Source organism: Eubalaena glacialis, chromosome 3 (assembly GCF_028564815.1).
Source record: "Eubalaena glacialis isolate mEubGla1 chromosome 3, mEubGla1.1.hap2.+ XY, whole genome shotgun sequence".
In the NCBI taxonomy this organism is placed as follows: Eukaryota; Metazoa; Chordata; class Mammalia; order Artiodactyla; family Balaenidae; genus Eubalaena; species Eubalaena glacialis.
In genome coordinates this window covers 151,153,838-151,166,371 of record NC_083718.1, presented here as the reverse complement: position 1 = coordinate 151,166,371, position 12,534 = coordinate 151,153,838, and the positions used below count along the sequence as shown (strand labels likewise).

Genomic DNA, 12,534 nt, shown 5'->3' with positions numbered 1-12,534 from the left:
ATATCTTCTATATACAAATAATTTACCAGATATGATTTGCAAATATTTTTTCCCAGTCTGCAGCTAATATTGTTGTTCTTTAAAAAATATCTTTCAAAAAGCAGAAGTTTATAATTTTGAGGAAGTCCCATTAATCATTTATTTCCTCTGGTATCATACCTAAGAAATTCTGCCTAATCCAAGGTCATAAAGATTTTATCTCATTTTTCATTCTGGAAATTTTATACTTTTAGGTTTTACGTTTAGGTCTGTAATCCAGTTTTGAGTTATTTTTTTACATAGTTCAAGGTATGGATCAAACGTCTTTCTTTGCACATGGATATCTAACTATTCATATGTTTAAGAGAATATCATTTCTCCACTGAATTACCTTTGAATGTCTGTCAAAAATCAGTTGTTCATAGAACTGTAGTCTTATTTCTAGACTCACTATTCTGCTCCACTGATCTACTTGTCTACTTGATGCCAATACCACACTGTCTTGATTACTGTAGCTTTATAAGTCTGGAAATCAGGTGTTGTTAGTTCTCCAACTTTGATCTTTTTCAAAGTTGTTTTAGATTTTCTAGGGTCTTTGCATTTACAGATGAATTTTAGCTTTTCTCTTCTTTTTTATCTTTTTTATTGAAGTATAGTTGATTTACAATGTTTCAGGTGTACAACAAAGTGATTCAGTTATACAGACAGATTCTTTTTCAGATTCTTTTCCATTATAGCTTTTTTTTAAAGATTTATTTATTATTTATTTATTTGTTTGTTTTTGGCTGCGTCGGGTCTTGGTTGCAGCATGTGGCATCTTCGTTGAGGCATGCGGGCTTCTCGAAGTTGTGGCATGCGGGTTTTCTCTTCTCTAGTTGTGGCGCGCAGGCTCCAGGGCATGTGGGCTCTGTAGTTTTGCAGCACGTAGGCTCTCTAGTTGAGGCACATGAGCTCATTAGTTGTGGCGCATGGGCTTAGTTGCCCCGTGGCATGTGGGAACCTAGTTCCCTAACCAGGGATCGAACCCACATCCCCTGCATTGCAGGAGGATTCTTTACCACTGGACCACCAGGGAAGTCCCTCCAGATGAATTTTAGAATCAGCTTTTCAATTTGGGATTTTGGTCAGTTTAGAAAGAAATTTAACAATATCAATTCTTCCAACATATAAAAAAGGTTTATTTCTGCATTTCTTTAGCTCTTCTTTAATTTCTCTCAGGAATGTTCTGTAATTTCTGTACATAAGTTTTGCATATTTTTGATGCTATTGTAAATAGCAGTTTTTTAAATTTCAATTTTATACTGTTTACCATTAGTATATAACAATATAATTGATTTTTGCATATTGAGCTTGTATTCTGCAACCTTGCTAAACTCACTCATTAATTCTAATGAATAACTCTTTTCTAGACTTCTATATAAACAATCACATTACCTACAAATATAGTTTCACTTCTTCTTTTCCAATTTGGATAGCTTTCCTTTCTTTCTCTTGCCTGACTGCACTGTCTGGAACCTCTAATAAAATGCTGAATAAAAGTGGTAAGAGTGAACATATCTACCTTTTTTTCCAATTTTTTTTATTGTGATAAAATATATATAACATAAAATTTACTATCTTAACCATTTTTACAAGTACAATTCAGTGGAATTAAGGACATTCATTTGTTGTGCAACTATCACCATCATTCAGCAGAATTCTTTTCATCTTGTAAAACCGAAACTCTACACCCATTAAGGATAGCTCCCCATTCCTCCATCTCTCCAGTCCCTGACAACCACCATTCTACTTTCTATCTCTATGATTCTGACTACTCTAAGTACCTCATATAAGTGGAATCATACAGTATTTGTCTTTTTATGACTGGCTTATTTCACTTAGCTTTAATTTACTCAAGGTTCTTCCATGTTGTAACATATCAGAATTGCCTTGCCTTTTTTTTTTTTTTAAAGATTATGTTTTTCTATGTGGACCATTTTCAAAGCCTGTATTGAATTTGTTACAATATTGCTTTTGTTTTACGTTTTGGGTTTTTGGCCAGGAGGCATGTCCGATCTTAGCTCCCCGACCAGGGATCGAACCCACATACCCTGCATTGGAAGGCAAAGTCTTAACCACTGGACCACCAGGGAAGTCTCTGCCTTGCTTTTTTTTTTTCTTTTAAATATTTATTTATTTTGGCTGCACCAGGTCTTAGTTACAGCATGCGGGATCTTTGTTGTGGCATGCTTAGTTGCGGCACGCATGATCTGTTTTAGTTGCACCATGCGGACTCTTAGTTGCGGCATGCGGACTCTTAGTTGCGGCATGCAAACTCTTACTTGCAGCATTCATGTGGGTTCTAGTTCCCCGGCCAGGGATCGCACCTGGGCCCCCTGCATTGGGAGCACAGAGTCTTACCCACTGGACCACCAGGGAAGTCCTCCCTGCCTTGCTTTTTAAGGCAGTATAATATTTCACTGTATGTATATGGGACATTTTATTTATCCATTCATCTGTTGATGGACAACTGAGCTGCTTCTGTGTTTAAGCTATTGTGAATAATGCTACGATGAACATGGCTGTACAAATATCACTTCAAGACCCTGCTTTCAATTCTTCTGAGTATATACTCAAAAGTGTAATTGCTGGATCACACGGTAATTCCATTTTTAACTTTTTGAGGAACTGCAACACAGTTTCCCACAGCAGCTATATCATTTTCATACCTGTCTTTTTTCCTAATCTTAGGGAGACAACGTTCAGTCTTTCAGCATTAAGTATAACGTTAGCTGTAACTTCTTCACAGATGTTCTTTATCATGTTGAGGAAGCTCTCTTCTATTCCTAGTCTGCTGAGATTTTTTAATCAGGACTTTTAAATGCTTTTTCAGCATCTACTAAGATGATCATATAGTTTTCTTTTTTGGTTTGTTAGTATGATGAATTACATTGATTCATTTTCTAATGTTAAACCAACAATGCACTCCTGTAATAAATTCCTATTTGGTCATGATGTATTTCTTCCTTAAATATACTGTTGGATTCAATTTTCTAAAATAAGGTTTAGAATTTCTGCATTTATGTTAATGAGGGATATTGGTCTGAAGTTTTCTTTTATTGTAATGTCCTTTCCTGGTTTTGGTATTAGAGTAATGTGGGCCTCATAGACTGGGTTGGGAAGCATTCTTCCTCTTCAATGTTCTGGAAGAGTTTGTGTAGAACTGGTACATACATATCAATTATCCCAGAGCTCAATGATCCTCTTTTCTTTCTTTTTCCCAAGTTCTTTTTTCTTTCTGTTTCATTTTGGATAGTTTCCATTGCTTTATCTTCAAGTTCACTAATCTTTTTTTTTTTAATATAAATTTATTTTATTTATTTATTTATTTTTGGCTGCATTGGGTCTTCATTGCTGCTCACGGGCTTTCCCTAGTTGTGGCGAGCGGGAGCTACTCTTTGTTGCAGTGCATGGGCTTCTCATTTCGGTGGCTTCTCTTGTTGCAGAGCACAGGCTCTAGGCACGTGGGCTTCAGTAGTTGTGGCACATGGGCTAGTAGTTGTGGCTCGCGCATTCTAGAGCGCAGGCTCAGCAGCTGTGGCGCATGGGCTTAGTTGCTCCGCAGCATGTGGGATGTTCCCAGACCAGGGCTCGAACCTGTGTCCCCTGCACTGACAGGCAGATTCTTAACCACTGCGCCACCAGGGAAGCCCCTCACTAATCTTTTCTTTTGCAATATCTGATCTGCCATTAGTCCTACGCACTGTATTTTTCATCTTAGACATTGTAGTTTTCACTCCTATAAGTTCAATTTGAATCTTTTTTTATATCTTCCATGTCTCTATTTTTGGGAACATCAGGAATATAGTTATATTAACTGCCTTAATGTCCTTCTCTACTAATTCTACTGGGTCAGTTCAAGGTCAGTTTTGATTGGCTGATCTTTCTTCTCTTCATGGTTTGTATTTTCCTGCTTCCACGTATGCCTGATAATCTTTGACTGAATGGCAGACAATGTGAACTTTTTGGCAGTGATGGATATTTTGTATTCCTATAAATATTCTCAAGCTTCATTCTATAATGACATGATATACTTGGAAATAGTTTATTCTTTTGGATCTTGCCTTTAAACTTTTTAGTTGGGACCAGACCACACTTAGTTTAGGGTTAAATATTCCCCATTACTAAAACAAGACCTTTCTGAGTACTCTACCCAATACCGCACAAAGTATGAGGCTTTTCAGTCTGGATAGTTGGAAAATACTATTCCCAGCTCTGTGTGAGCACCAAGCACTGTTCTAATCCCCAGATGGTTCTCTCCCTGGCTTCAGGAAGCTTTCCCACATGCATGCACCACAGTATTGTGCTGAATACTCTGAGGGGACTGTCCATAGATCTCTGGGTTTCTCTCTGTATAGCTTTCTCATTTTTGTTATTCTGTCCTACAAACTCTAGCCACACTGTACTCCCTGGACTCATCCATCTCCTCAACCCTGGGAGTCCACTGCATTCTACTCCCTATAATACCATCTAGAAACTCTCTCAAATTGGGAGTAATCATTGAGCTCATCTCATTTGTTTTCCATTCACTGTTGGTCCTTCGTTGCCTAAAGAAGACATTATTAGTGATTTTTGTCTTTTTTTGTTTTTGTTTTTGGTTTTGTTTTGTTTTGTTTTGTTGGTTATTTCGAGAAGAAGGTAAATCCAGTCCCTTTTATTCCAACTTCACCAAAAGTCCAGTACAGCTGCTTTTAAGGTTAGTTTTTTTTTTGTAATATTCTAAAATTTCCCTATAATGTATATAATGTATAATGGCTTTCTTTTTAAGTCTGTTTGGAATTCCCTGAGCTTCCTGCAACTAATGATCAGCATCTTTGAACATTTCTTGAAATTTCTCAGTTATTATCTCCTAAACTACCACTTTGGCTCTGTTCTATTAAGTCTTCTGAAATGCTAATTAAATCAAAATAATAGGCTGATAAAATTTGAATGATTTCTTTTCCTTCTAAGTTCCTGAATTTTTTCAATGCATTCATTGTTTTCAATAAAAATGTGCTGAGCACCTACTATGTGTCAGACACTGTACTAAGCAACGCAGAAACAAAAATAAATAAGAAATTAAACCTGTCCTCTAAAATATTTGGATACTGAAGCCTAGAAGAAGAGAGAAGGCAGACATTTATAACACAGTGTATAAGCTTTTCTGATCAAGCCACTATGGGAGCACCAAGAAAGTGTACCTATAACACAGACTTGTTGGGAAGGTCAAGTAAAACAGTATTTCTCAGAGAAGATATCTTAGAGATAAGTAAGAAGTTACATAGAATTAATATTATAACTTTGAAAAGAAAAAATTAAATAGCTAACATACTAATGAATTTTAAAAAGAAAACATTCTACTTATACTATGTCTATATGAAATGTTCTAATAAAAATCACTGAAAACTTATGAATTCCCAAAGGCTAAACCTTAAAAGGCCCCGCATGATCTGGGCTTCTCCAGCTTCATCTCATACCATTTTCCTCCTGGTTCTCTTTGTTCCAATCATGCTCTTTCAGCTCTTCATATGCCATGTCCTTTCATAACTTAGAGACCTTCATACTGCTTTTTTGTGTAAAATGCTCTCATCTCACCCTTCTATGCCACTCAACCTCTACTTCAAGGTTCAACAAATGTCACTTTCTCAAAGAAACTATCCCTCCTCTAAATTAAGTAAAATATCCTTGTACACTTCCTTAGCACCACAATTGCCCCTTTAATAAAACTCATCATACTTAAATCCTTATTCAATGTATGCCTTCACCAATACTTTAGAAACTCTGAGGACGAGAACCATGACTATCTTATTCACCACTCCCTAGACCTAACACATAAGAACTCAATAAATACTGGTTGGACTAACTGATTGTACCTTTAAGCTTAGGAATCAACATACTTTAGGATGAGCAAACTGGTCTCTGAGAAGGTTCCCCTCCTGATCACCTAAGATAAGAAAGGCAATCACAGCTTTCAACGCTATCATTTCAGTTACTACTATATGACTAGACAAATACTTGATTTTTACTTTCATTAATAAAAAATATTTGATATAGTTTTACCATTCAACAAATAAATAAAATATTTTGTAAAAAGACTTACCAAAATGTTTTTCTTATGTCGTTTCTCTTTTATATGTTTATGAGCTCCCTGGATGTTTTCAATGTGAATTAAGCAAAGTTTGCACAGATATCGGCAATTGGTATATTCTGGTGAGCGCTAAAAAAAAAAGTTGAAAACATTTTTTCAGAAAACAAAAAAAAGTAAAATTTTAACTATATATGTGAAGGATACAACTATGTAAATATATGAGACAAAAATAAGCAATGAACGACTACTTTTCAATAAACAATTCAGAATCCAATGTAAGATAAGAAAGGCAGTATTATTATTTAGTCTTATTCCAACACTGTCTCAAAAACTGGTTTCAGGGCTTCCCTGGTGGCGCAGTGGTTGAGAATCTGCCTGCCAATGCAGGGGACATGGGTTCGAGCCCTGGTCTGGGAAGATCCCACATGCCGCGGAGCAACTGGGCCCACGAGCCACAATTACTGAGCCTGCGCGTCTGGAGCCTGTGCTCCGCAACAAGAGAGGCCGCGATAGTGAGAGGCCCGCGCACCGCGATGAAGAGTGGCCCCCGCTTTCCACAACTGGAGAAAGCCCTCGCACAGAAACGAAGACCCAACACAGCCATAAATAAATAAAAACAAATAAATTTTTTTTAAAAATTCTTAAAAAAAAAAAAAAAAAACTGGTTTCAAAATTTCAGTCTTTTTGATTACCATAAAAAATAAAATTCACCCTCAAATTGGGAATTTCAAAAGAATGAATTGCAAATATGGAAGACAATTCCAAAAGCTGAGCTTCGAAAACACTCTACTCAATTACAATCACATGGGAATAAATGGATAACCTCTTGAGTTAACTACTCTGAAGGGAAAAACAATTATGACACATGAAAAGTATCAGTCACAATACTTAAATCATACTTTATATATGTATTCTTGAAATAATAAAAAATTAGTAATTCCAAAGTGCCTGTTATATGCTAGGCACTATGCTAGATGTTTGACATATAATTTGTCATTTTAACTCCCCTAATAATCCAATTAGATTGGCATTATCTTCATTTTATAGATGTGGAAAAAAAAACTCGTAGAGCTTGCAACTTTCACAAGGATACAACAATATTACATGGTAGATGCTGAATTTAATTTCATGTATATCTGAATCCAAAGCCAAGACTCCACCCATAAGATGATACAAAAAAAATTTACAAAAACACAATACGAGGAACCAAGATGGCGGAGTAGAAGGACGTGCTCTCACTCCCTCTTGTGAGAACACCAGAATCACAACTAGCTACTGGACAATCATCAACAGGAAGACACTGGAACTCACCAAATAAGATACCCCACATCCAAAGACAAAGGAGAAGCCACAATGAGATGGTAGGAGGGGCGCAATCACAGTAAAATCAAGTCCCATAACTGCTAGTTGGGTGACTCACAGACTGGAGAACACTTATACCACAGAAGTCCACCCACTGGAGTGAAAGTTCTGAGCCCCACGTCAGGCTTCCCAACCTGGGGGTCCGGCAACGGGAGGAGGAATTCCTAGAGAATCAGACTTTGAAGCCTAGTGGGATTTGATTGCAGGACTTCAACAGGACTGGGAGAAACAGAGACTCCACTCTTGGAGGCCACACACAAAGTAGTGCGCACACTGGGACCCAGGGGAAGGAGCAGTGACCCCACAGAGACTGAACCAGACCTACCTGCTAGTGTTGGAGGGTCTCCTGCAGAGGCGGGGAGGTGGCTGTGCCTCACCATAGGGACAAGGACACTGGCAGCAGAAGTTCTGGGAAGTACTACTTGGTGTGCGCCTTCCCAGAGTCTGTCATTAGCCCCACCAAAGAGCCCAGGTAGGCTCCAGTGTTGGGTTGCCTCAGGCCAAACAACCAACAGGCAGGGAACCCAGCCCCACCCAACAACATTCAAGCGGATTAAAGTTTTACTGAGCTCTGCCCACCAGAGCAACAGTCAGCTCTACCCACCACCAGTCCCTGCCATCAGGAAACTTACACAAGCCCCTTAGATAGCCTCATCCACCAAAGGGCAGACAGCAGAAGCAAGAAGAACTACAATCTTGCAGCCTGTGGAACAAAAACCATATTTACAGAAAGACAGACAAGATGAAAAGGCAGAGGGCTATATACCAGATGAAGGAACAAGAAAAAACCCCAGAAAAACAACTAAATGAAGTGGAGATAGGGAACCTTCCAGAAAAAGAATTCAGAATAATGATAGTGAAGATGATCCAGGACCTCGGAATAAGAATGGAGGCAAAGATTGAGAAGATGCAAGAAATGATTAACAAAAACCTAGAAGAATTAAAGAACAAACAAACAGAGATGAACAATACAATAACTGAAATGAAAATTACACTAGAAGGAATCAATAGCAGAATAACTGAGGCAGAAGAATGGATAAGTGACCTGGAAGACAGAATGGTGGAATTCACTGTTGTGGAACAGAATAAAGAAAAAGAATGAAAAGAAATGAAGAGAGCCTAAGAGACCTCTGGGACAACATTAAATGCAACAACATTCGCATTATAGGGGTCCCAGAAGGAGAAGACAGAGAGAAAGGACCAGAGAAAATATCTGAAGAGATTATAGTCAAAAACTTCCCTAACATGGGAAAGGAAATAGCCACCCAAGTCCACGAAGTGCAGCGAGTCCCATAAAGGATAAACCCAAGGAGAAACATGCCGAGACACATAGTAATCAAATTGGCAAAAATTAAAGAAAAAGAAAAATTATTGAAAGCAGCAAGGGAAAAACGACAAATAACATACAAGGGAACTCCCATAAGGTTAACAGCTGATTTCTCAGCAGAAACTCTACAAGCCAGAAGGGAGTGCCATGATATACTTAAAGTGATCAAAGGGAAGAACCTACAACCAAGATTACTCTACCCGGCAAGGATCTCATTCAGATTTGATGGAGAAATCAAAAGCTTTACGGACAAGCAAAAGCTAAGAGAATTCAGCACCACCAAACCAGCTCTACAACAAATGCTAAAGGAACTTCTCTAAGTGGGAAACAAAAGAGAAGAAAAGGACCTACAAAAACAAACCCAAAACAATTAAGAAAATGGTCATAGGAACATACATATCGATAATTACCTTAAACGTGAATTGATTAAATGCTCCAGCCAAAAGACACAGGCTTGCTGAATGGATACAAAAGCAAGACCCATATATATGCTGTCTACAAGAGACCCACTTCAGACCTAGGGACACATACAGACTGGAAGTGAGGGGATGGAAAAAGATATTCCATGCAAATGGAAATCAAAAGAAAGCTGGAGTAGCAATACTCATATCAGATAAAATAGACCTTAAAATAAAGAATGTTACAAGAGACAAGGAAGGACACTACATAACGATCAAGGGATCAATCCAAGAAGAAGATATAACAGTTATAAATATATATGCACCAAACATAGGAGCACCTCAATACATAAGGCAACTGCTAAAAGCTATAAAAGAGGAAATCGACAGTAACACAAAAATAGTGGGGGACTTTAACACCTCACTTACACCAATGGACAGATCATCCAAAATGAAAATAAATAAGGAAACAGAAGCTTTAAATGACACAATAGACCAGACAGATTTAATTGATATTTATAGGACATTCCATCCAAAAACAACAGATTACACTTTCTTCTCAAGTGCGCATGGAACATTCTCTAGGATAGATCACATCTTGGGTCACAAATCAAGCCTCAGTAAATTTAAGAAAATTGAAATCATATCAAGCATCTTTTCTGACCACAACGTTATGAGATTAGAAATGAATTACAGGGGAAAAAAAGTAAAAAACACAAACACATGGAGGCTAAACAATACACTACTAAATAACCAAGAGATCACTGAAGAAATCAAAGAGGAAATCAAACAATACCTAGAGACAAATGACAATGAAAACACGACAATCCAAAACCTATGGGATGCAGCAAAAGCAGTTCTAAGAGGGAAGTTTATAGCTATACAAGCCTACCTCAAGAAACAAGAAAAATCTCAAATAAACAATCTAAACTTACACCTAAAGGAAGAGAAACCTAAAGGAAGAGAAAGAAGAACAAACAAAACCCAAAATTAGCAGAAGGAAAGAAATCATAAAGATCAGAGCAGAAATAAATGAAATAGAAACTAAGAAAACAATAGCAAAGATCAATAAAACTAAAAGCTGGTTCTTTGAGAAGATAAACAAAACTGATAAACCATTAGCCAGACTCATCAAGAAAAAGAGGGAGAGGACTCAAATCAATAAAATTAAAAATGAAAAAGGAGAAGTTACAACAGACACCACAGAAAAACAAAGCATCCTAAGAGACTACTACAAGCAACTCTATGCCAACAAAATGGACAACCTGGAAGAAATGGACAAATTCTTAGAGAGGTATAACCTTCCAAGACTGAACCAGGAAGAAACAGAAAATATGAACAGACCCATCACAAGTAATGAAATTGAAACTGTGATTTAAAATCTTCCAACAAACAAAAGTCCAGGACCAGATGGCTTCACAGGTGAATTCTATCAAACATTTAGAGAAGAGCTAACACCCATCCTTTTCAAACTCTTCCAAAAAATTGCAGAGGAAGAAACACTTCCAAACTCATTCTATGAGGCCACCATCACCCTGATACCAAAACCAGACAAAGATACTACAGAAAAAGAAAATTACAGACCAGTATCACTGATGAATATAGATGCAAAAATCCTCAACAAAATACTAGCAAACAGAAGCCAACAACACATTAAAAGGATCATACACCATGATCAAGTGGGATTTATCCCAGGGATGTAAGGATTCTTCAATATACGCAAATCAATCAATGTGATAGACCATATTAACAAACTGAAGAATAAAAACCATATGATCATCTCAATAGATGCAGAAAAAGCTTTTGACAAAATTCAACACCAATTTATGATAAAAACTCTCCAAAAAGTGGGCATAGAGGGAATCTACCTCAACATAATAAAGGCCATACACGACAAACCCACCGCAAACATCATTATGAATGGTGAAAAACTGAAAGCATTTCCTCTAGGATCAGGAACAAGACAAGGATGTCCACTCTCACCACTATTATTCAACATAGTTTTGGAAGTCCTAGCCATGGCAATCAGAGAAGAAAAAGAAATAAAAGGAATACAAGTTGGAAAAGAAGAAGTAAAACTGTCACTGTTTGCAGATGACATGATACTATACATAGAGAATCCTAAAAATGCCACCAGAAAACTACTAGAGCTAATCAATGAATTTGGTAAAGTTGCAGGATACAAAATTAATGCACAGAAATCTCTTGCATTCCTATACACTAATGATGAAAAATCTGAAAGAGAAATTAAAGAAACACTCCCATTTACCATTGCAACAAAAAGAATAAAATACCTAGGAGTAAACCTGCCCAGGGAGACAAAAGACCTGTATGCAGAAAACTATAAAACACTGATGAAAGAAATTAAAGATGATACCAACAGATGGAGAGATATACTATGTTCTTGGATTAGAAGAATCAATATTGTGAAAATGACTATACTACCCAAAGCAATCTACAGATTCAATGCAATCCCTATGAAATTAACAATGGCATTTTTTACAGAACTAGAAGAAAAAATCTTAAAATTTGTATGGAGACACAAAAGACCCCGAATAGCCAAAGCAGTCTTGAGGGAAAAAAACGGAGCTGGAGGAATCAGACTCCCTGACTTCAGACTATACTACAAAGCTACAGTAATCAAGACAATATGGTACTGGCACAAAAACAGAAACATAGATCAATGGAACAAGATAGAAAGCCCAGAGATAAACCCACGCACCTATGGTCAACTAATCTATGACAAAGGAGGCAAGGATATACAATGGAGAAAAGACAGCCTCTTCAATAAGTGGTGCTGGAAAAACTGGACAGTTACATATAAAAGAATGAAATTAGAACACTCCCTAACACCATACACAAAAATAAACTCAAAATGGATTCGAGACCTAAATGTAAGACCGGACACTATAAAACTCTTAGAGGAAAACATAGGAAGAACACTCTTTGACATAAATCACAGCAAGATCTTTTTTGATCCACCTCTTAGAGTAATGGAAATAAAAACAAAAATAAACAAATGGGACCTAATGAAACTTCAAAGCTTTTGCACAGCAAAGGAAACCATAAACAAGACGAAAAGACAACCCTCAGAATGGGAGAAAATATTTGCAAACGAATCAACAAAGGATTAATCTCCAAAATATATAAACAGCTCATGCAGCTCAATATTAAAGAAACAAACAACCCAATCCAAAAATGGGCAGAAGACCTAAATAGACATTTCTCCAAAGAAGACATACAGATGGCCAAGAAGCACATGAAAAGCTGCTCAACATTACTAATTATTAGAGAAATGCAAATCAAAACTACAATGAGGTATCACCTCACACCAGTTAGAATGGGCATCATCAGAAAATCTA

The 12,534-nt window shown here is 37.1% G+C and overlaps 1 protein-coding gene across 6 annotated transcripts in view; it reads right to left on the bottom strand.

The window, feature by feature from the left end:
• TUT4 (terminal uridylyl transferase 4) overlaps positions 1–12,534 on the bottom strand; it is a 142,687-nt gene that overhangs the window by 84,012 nt on the left and 46,141 nt on the right. For all 6 annotated transcript variants that reach the window (XM_061184210.1, XM_061184212.1, XM_061184211.1 and 3 more), the window contains exon 4: positions 6,098–6,214. In XM_061184210.1, the coding sequence (XP_061040193.1) occupies positions 6,098–6,214 (117 nt within the window). The remainder of the gene's footprint in view (positions 1–6,097; positions 6,215–12,534) is intronic.